This window comes from Sebastes fasciatus, chromosome 20, assembly GCF_043250625.1.
Source record: "Sebastes fasciatus isolate fSebFas1 chromosome 20, fSebFas1.pri, whole genome shotgun sequence".
Lineage (NCBI taxonomy): Eukaryota > Metazoa > Chordata > Actinopteri > Perciformes > Sebastidae > Sebastes > Sebastes fasciatus.
The window spans coordinates 19,931,264-19,939,115 of record NC_133814.1 but is presented as its reverse complement, the minus strand read 5'-3'; the positions used below and the strand labels follow the sequence as shown (position 1 = coordinate 19,939,115).

General features: G+C 40.0%; 1 protein-coding gene across 3 annotated transcripts in view; it reads right to left on the bottom strand.

The window, feature by feature from the left end:
* Positions 1 to 561: 561 nt before the first annotated feature.
* mta3 (metastasis associated 1 family, member 3) overlaps positions 562 to 7,852 on the bottom strand; it is a 31,576-nt gene continuing 24,285 nt past the window's right edge. Inside the window, exons 16-21 of one of the 3 annotated variants that reach the window (XR_012591821.1) lie at positions 7,420 to 7,512; positions 7,129 to 7,290; positions 6,749 to 6,856; positions 6,587 to 6,618; positions 6,353 to 6,481; positions 717 to 856 (exon numbers count right to left, since the gene is read on the bottom strand). Coding sequence is in view for 2 of the 3 variants with exons in the window: in XM_074619247.1 (XP_074475348.1) it covers positions 685 to 856; positions 6,363 to 6,481; positions 6,587 to 6,618; positions 7,129 to 7,290; positions 7,420 to 7,512 (578 nt within the window). In the remaining variant the exon portion in view is untranslated. Of the gene's footprint in view, positions 857 to 6,352; positions 6,482 to 6,586; positions 6,619 to 6,748; positions 6,857 to 7,128; positions 7,291 to 7,419; positions 7,513 to 7,852 lie in introns of all 3 variants that reach the window. The other 2 variants (XM_074619247.1, XM_074619248.1) reach the window with 2 other exon arrangements.

The following is a 7,852-nucleotide window of genomic DNA, read 5'->3' as shown; positions in this document are numbered from 1 at the left end:
GATAGATCATATTTTTTCCCAAGTAATAATTAAAGAAACAAATAAAGCACAAATGTAAAAGATTGTCCCTCCATATTTTGGTATTTTTTCCCCCAAAGCGATGCAAAAAGGATAAAGGACAAAAAAAAAAGTTACATTTAAAAAAAAAGAAGTAAAATAAAATAAGATAAGATAAAAAAAAAGTAAAATAAAATAGATAAAGTACACATTGACAGTAATAATAATTATGGGATAAATCCCAGACTACAGATAAAATAGACTGATAAACTTTAGACTTTAGTTAGAGAGTTAATACTTTAACAATGGTTAATAATTGGTTTCTGGTCCATCTATCTATGTAATGTTTATAGATGTTTTACAAATTATTTGGTAATCATTAACACATACTTAATATAGATTATATTACAATATGTGCAACAATAAACTGTTATAAATAGTTTAATAATTTAATCAGAATGTAATAGTTAATTTCATATAACACAAACTAATGATAAAATAACTGAAATTATAGCATTACTAATAATTAGCAAACATTATTAATTATCATGTCATAGTTTGTTAACGGTAAAATAACTATTAAGTAAGTTTAATCAGTTTACCATTTATAAATGATGGTTATTATAAAGTGTTACCAGAGTGGGTTAACGTGTACGCAGCGGCGGTGTCAGAGGGTCCGCGTAGGGGTCAGTCGTGGATGACGATGGGGCCTCGCATCCTCAGGCTGGGGTGAGGGTGTGGCGGGGCGAGGACGAGCCCCTGCGGCGGGGCCTGGGTGACCCTGCGCAGGGTGATCTGCTCACACGGCTGCCGACAAGCATGCCTCAGCTGGGAGCGGGACAGCATCCGCCTGGCCCTCCTGCAGCGGTGGAGACGAGACAGGACATAAGTGCAGAAGAAGATACACTGATGCAAAGCTAATGTCAGGAAAAAAAATCCAGATTGCAAAATTCATTCTTGACCTTGGAAACAGTAGTTAGTAGTAACAGTAGTTGATAAAATAACCTCACTAGTTTGACAAATTACTGTTTCCAAGGTCAGGAATTTATTTTTGTATCTCAATTTTTAAGCCAACATGGACGAGAAGTCCTTAAAGTGCTCAGGAAAAATGAAAATTTGAATATATAATTCAATGACAACTCCGTCTGCTGAGGAAGATTGTGTGATCAAAAGCTCCAGAAAAGTTACTAAATCAACAACGGTTTGTATGATATGTCACGAAACGTTATTCTTTATTTGTCGTGCGTATGTCCAGTAACACATATCAATTTCCGTTTGTTACATGCATACAGTCGTTTCTTCTTCTTTAAAATAAACTGCCGTCTTCAGGAAACTACTTGGTTAGGTTTAGGCAAAGATCAATCCACCCTGACCTCCTCCCTACGCAACGTTTGTCCCTCTTTATACTTCCTGGTTCACAATTACGTGGATTAAATAAATTGATTTCATGGGATATATAAGAATTACAGTGCAAGTGATTGTTTTGTCCATCAAAATGAGTCATTCAGATGGTTTTTCAGCTCAGATTACGACACACACAGAGGGAGAGTGACTTCATTCTCTGCTCAGGTAGACATTACTTCTCTATATCTTTACAAAGCAAATAGTTGTTTGCTGCTATATTACTGCTCTGGATATCGTATAGAGAACCTTTAAACAATGCATTAGTAGCCAATAGCTCATGATTGCATCTTAACAGTGCTTATCAGCAAGTTAAAGTAGCTCGTCCTCATATAATGTTTGTCTGAATACATTATTTATACGGAGCTGACCACAGGCTTGATGCCTTTAGATTACAGCCTGCAGTGAAGAGGCTGACAACACACAGAAACAATGACGAAACAATGATTCTTTGACATGTATGCTTTCGATTTACCAGCAGTTTGACCACGATGCATGACGTAATTAATCACTTAATTGTTTGGTTGTACAAATGTTGTCATCACTCGACCTTTGATTCTGATTTTATAGCAACGTCTCCTCTCTGTGACTGCACATCTCACGAGCAACAGCTTTAAATGAGGCGTAAAGCCTTCACCAGCAATAACCCGAAGAAACTAATAAAGAGAGAAGACTGCAAACTTTTAAGTTGGTTAAAATGATTAAATGAAAAGATGAAAAGTTCAGTTTAAGGGCAGCAAGTTGAGGTTCCAGGCTGCTGAGAAAGTAATTAGAAACAACCCACTTTTTCTCATTTCATTTATTGAACATCAGCAGTAGAACTATACGAATAGATATCTCTGTTACGAGGTGAGAGAGAGAGGGACTTCTCTGCAGGGTTTTGTGGACTAATATAAAGGAGCTCGCTGGTAATTTCCAGACTGCGGTGGGATTTGGGCTGTGACAGGAAGTAACAGCCCACAGCAACCAACAGCACTAAACTACAAGGCCATGGGGCATACTCAAGTGTTGGACGCAGCACTAATGGAATTCATTTGCAGACAAATGCAAAAAACATAACCACAATGTATATATGTGATGCATAGCTTCCTTCAGGCCTTTCAGATTTAATGCACGGCAGAGTATTTTCTTCCTCTTGCACTGCTCTCTCAGGAAAACCCCCTCCAGATCCCTGCTGTTGATAAAATGAGCACTCATGAAGACCCTGCGTACATGATGTGCTCGTGCATCCAAGTAAATAGGCCTGCAACAGTCGTGCAATCGAAACAACACATCTTTCAAGTACAATGAACCCTGAGATTATTACACAGCATGATATATGTATTGTAACGTCCCTTGGAGTTAGAGCGGAATATAAAGCAGAGAAGAAGAGAGCAGCTTTAGCTCTGGTGGCACATTATCTAAAGCTGTGCTGTTTGTCTGCTCAGCTGGCCTTTGGGAGGAGGAAAGCAAACATGTAAATCCACGCTCAAATATATCAAGCTGTCTCATTTACATGTTCTGTTCCTCTCGTTCTGTTTTCTAATATGACCCATTTTGTCCTGTTATTTCTCTGTCCGCATTCAACTGCATCTTATACTAGGTAAAGGCGTGAAGGAATTACGATTCTTTAGTTAAAGCTTCAGTAGGCAGAATATCTATAATAAAAATCCATAATAACCTTTCAGCATATTGTAATACAAGTGTTCTGAGAGAAAACTAGACTTCTGCACCCTCTCGTGGCTCTGTTTTCAGGATTTAAAATATCTAGTACGTGACAGGAGACAATCACAGGTCATTTCAGAGAGAGAGAGAGCGTTCCTATTGGCTGTTCATTCAACGGAGGCAGCTGTCAATCACTCACAAACTCTGACCAAACGGTCAAACTAGGCAGCGCTGATCAAACATTAATCAATATTCTGTTACTGTAATGCCTATTTCTCTCCTCAAATGTTTTCAGAAACATCTTGTAGTGTACTGTTTAGCTGTAAAATGAGAAAATTTGTGACCCGGCAGCCATGTTGAGATCAGTTGAGGAAATACCAAGCACCGCCCCACCAGCCAGAGCACACTTTCTCATTACAATATGCTGAAAGGTTATTATGGAAGTTTTGCCCAAAAAGTCCAAAATCCTACTTAACTAATACAGAAGTATTACTGTATCAGCACAATGTACTTTAAGCATCAAAAGAACTCATTCTGCAGAAAAATGTCTCCTGTGGCTGATGTATCTTATTGTTATATATGACATTACTAGACTGTTAATACCGATGCATAAGCAGCAATAACTATTATATATACTTCAGTGGTTCCCAACATCGGGGTCGGGCCCATCCAAAGGGTTGCATGATAAATCGTGAGATGATTAATCTGGTAGGAAAGAAAAAGAAAAAAATTCTAGTAATTTTTGGACTTTTCTCTGATCTCTGTTGTTGGGGAAATATTGGATAATTTAAAATGTTACAATTAACTTTCATGAACTGAAAACACACTGTGAAAGGGTTAAAGTTATGAGACGAAAACACGGTCAACTCCCAGACCGGACATGGCCGTGGTAACGACCCTGCTTTATGGTCTATTTGACTCTAAATGGGACCATCATTTACTAAATGAACATCATGCTGTATTGAAGAAGACTTAAAACTAGCGATTGAGAACATAAACTCATGTTTACAATGTTTACTGAGGTAATAAATCAAGTGAGAAGTAGGTTCATTTTCTCATTGACTTCTATACAATCAGACTTCTTTTTGCACCCAGAGGAGTCGCCTCCTGCTGGCCATTAGAAAGAATGACAGTTTAAAGCACTTCAGCGTTAGCTTCACTTCTCAGAAGTGGAGGTTGCCACTTGGTACAGACATTCATTTTCCATCCAAAGTTCTATGATAATTTGTTGATCTCCTGACTTTTCATCAGCTTCATCATCAGGTCACGATTTCAGTTTCTTCTTTCTTATTATTGTCCTGTTTAGCAGTTTGAATCGTGCAAAGAAATCTCTCTCTCTCTCTTTCTCTGTCTCTATTTGTCTCTCTTGAATCCCTGAATTTGTGGGAGTGATCTCCCACTCCTTCTCTCTGCTCTGTGACACACTGAGCTCTTCATCACACTGAGAAAGAGAAAGAGACGGAGAGGGGGGAGAAAATGAAACTTCCGATTATCTCTCATTAGCAGCCGGCCTTTCAGAGCACATCTATTAATGTCTTTTATTCAGAAAAGCATTAATCGTCTCTGCCAGGGGAGCGAATGACAGTGTAATGTAATATAATAAAGGGACAGTATTCAGAACGACATCTCTCTCACACACAAACACACAGCCATGTTGATACTGGTGGTAAGTGAGTGATCCATGCCATGGTTAATGTGGTAATGATATTTCCACTCAGGGCCCAGCGCTGCCTGGCTCCTCGCTGGCACCAGTTAGCTGCTCTAATTTTAGCCTCGCTGATCGGAGGGCGTCTGTGAGGGCCGGGGTGCCATGGCTCATTTAGACATGGGCTTAATGGAAGAACATCTTTCTCTCTCACATACAGACGTGCAAACATTGACTCATTGTATGTTTGAATGTGTGTGTGAGAGAGTGTGTGTCTATGTATGTGCGAGAGAAAGAAATAGATTTTAAAACATAAGTGTGGTTTATTTCAATCAACAAAATGTGTTCTGAGAGTACAAAGAGAATCTGCTGTTTGGGGTTTTTGAGACATTTTTTAAAAGGCTTTATTTTCAACATATGATTATGTAAGGGATAATGTACAGGTCACTGTTGTGAAAGAAACCCCGACAGGGCGCCCTGAAGGGGTTACTTTCACAACAATGACCCGCTAGCTGTACATTATCCTGCTTATTACACGGCTACTTACTTAAGAAATCAATAATTTGACACAAAAACGGTCCGCCAGAGTCCGACATCAGAACTGTGCCCTTAGCAACGGTCTGTTATACATAGCAACGCTCTGTTATACATAGCAACGCTCTGTTATACATAGCAACGGTCTGTTATAAAGAAATAACAGACTGTACAACACTGTGATTAACCAATCAGAATTGAGTATTCAACAACGCCGTGTAATAAATTAAGTTATTTGCATCTACTGAATGCATCCTCAAATCTTACATTTCTGCCCACAATTTAATTTGATTCAAATTGAATCTTCTAATCCTCTAAACTTCTTTAAAAATGCAAAATCTAACACTTAAGACTTCAGAGTCTGCAGCCATTCTAGCAGCTCTGTCAGGGTGCATTTAAGCACAGCGGTGCTTTCAGCTCAACGCAAACATCAGCACACAAACATACTCAAAACAAAGTCATGATTAGCCTCAAACAGGCTAAATAACGCTAATAAACTTGCGCTAAATGTTTTGCGAGGAAAAACTGGCAAGGCCATTTTCAAAGGGGTCCCTTGACCTCTGACCTCAAGATATGTGAATGAAAATGGGTTCTATGGGTACCCACGAGTCTCCCCTTTACAGACATGCCCACTTTATGATAATCACATGCAGTTTGGGTCAAGTCATAGTCAAGTCAGCACACTGACACACTGACAGCTGTTGTTGCCTGTTGGGCTGCAGTTTGCCATGTTATGATTTGAGCATATTTTTTATGCTAAATGCAGTACCTGTGAGAGTTTCTGGACAATATTTGTCCTGAAACCTGAATTCAGTCTGTCAAAATTGGTGCTTTTTTACAGTGTTTCTTAACTGTGCGCGCTGCGTTAGTGGTTTGATGAAAATAAACACTTATATACAAATCAATTGTGATCGATTTTAACTCTGCAGGATTCCCAGGCTGCACTGGTCCGTGTGAATTTACCCACACATGCGTTGTGTTTGTGTGTTTCAGCTGTCTGAGGTCACCACGGGACATAAATAACAGCTCAATTCCTCCCATATGCTGTCGCTCGGCTCTCAGCATCACGTGCTGTCCCTTCACACACACACACACACACAGTCAGCCAATCAGAGTTTAGAAAAGTGTCACCTTTGCTTACCTGGTCTCCCGGGTGACGAGGAAGAAGCTGTCATCCGGGGCATCGATCCAGTTGGGGCGTCTCTTGCGGATCATCACTCCACCTCGGGTGTTTCCACTGCTGCTGCTGCGGCCGTTATGCTGCAAAAAAAGACAATTAAATATAATTTTATTAAAATTGGTGCAGCTGTAACAGGATTTGATTAAAAAAAAAAAATAAAAAAAAGAAGAGTATAAGACACCCACCAGGAGGGGTCCACCTGTTGTACCAGGGTTATCTGCAAAAACAAGATGCAAAGTATGCATGAGGGAATCTGCCATTTGTGAATAGTATTGATTACTTTTCCTAGTTTACAAGTGGTGCAACAAATGACTGTGTTTCAATTTCAGTAGAAATAGTGAAGTTACCAATAAAAAATAAAGTGTCAGACTGAAGTTGAATCATCCAAATTATCCAAATGACCCCCATCTGCTGATTCGTTTTCATTAGAATTAGTTGTCATTCTCTCCAACGAGCTAGTTTAGATAAGAAATGGCAGAAAAGGTTATCAGCTCCGGGTGTTATTTCCACTAACTTGATTTTATCAAGCAAAAGGACATCAACAGCTTGGTCCCCAAGGTTCACTCACATCATAAAAGAAAACTCATTTTCCAATTGTTGGGGGGAGAGGGGTTTAAAAAAACAAAACAAGTAATGACTTTTTGCTTCAAGGCAGGATTAAGTTAAACACTCTTATTTAAAATAAAATAACTCATTTGAGGAGCTGTTTTTAAAGAAATGTGTGTACCTGCGCGCCTGTCTGGCTCAGCCCTGCTGTGGTGATGGTAGCTGCGCTTTCCCAACATGCCGTGGGGGCCGTGTGGCAGAGAGGAGAGGAGGCGTCGAGGTGGAGGCGTCTGCAGGCCCGGGGTGCGGTGGGAGCGAGGGGCGTGGACCGCCGGACGGGACTCTGGAAGAGACACCACACTGGAGCTGCATCAACCAACTCCTATCTGAATAACTTATACCATATTCCTTTGATTTTTACAGTTATTTAGCACATTTACTGCTCAAACACTGATTTTATATGTTGATTTACCTAGAAACTGGACAACACTGGTCAGAGTGCTCCTTTGGGCGGCTCTGGTTTTGGGTAGGCGAGTCCCCTGCCCTTCCGACACCCTTAACATGTCTAAACCAAACACACACACACTTATTTTACAATCCAGTGCAGCGTCTCAGCGACCGTATGATCTCCCTCCGTCTACTGAGACACATTTCTGCAGCATCATGCATGTAAAAAACAAAACAAAGTGTATAAAATCAGTCCTAACTGTTGGTTAAAAAAAGTAATCTTGTGCAAATGAATGATGCAGGAGTCGATGCAAGTGTGCAAATAATGTGGTGACTAAAAAATAATCTCTACCCACATGCACATACAGATGTAATTACATGCACACAAAAACATCGTAAACACACGTACATTAAAATATGGAGGTATGACTGCAGGTTGAGTCCATGCTGGGAGGGGG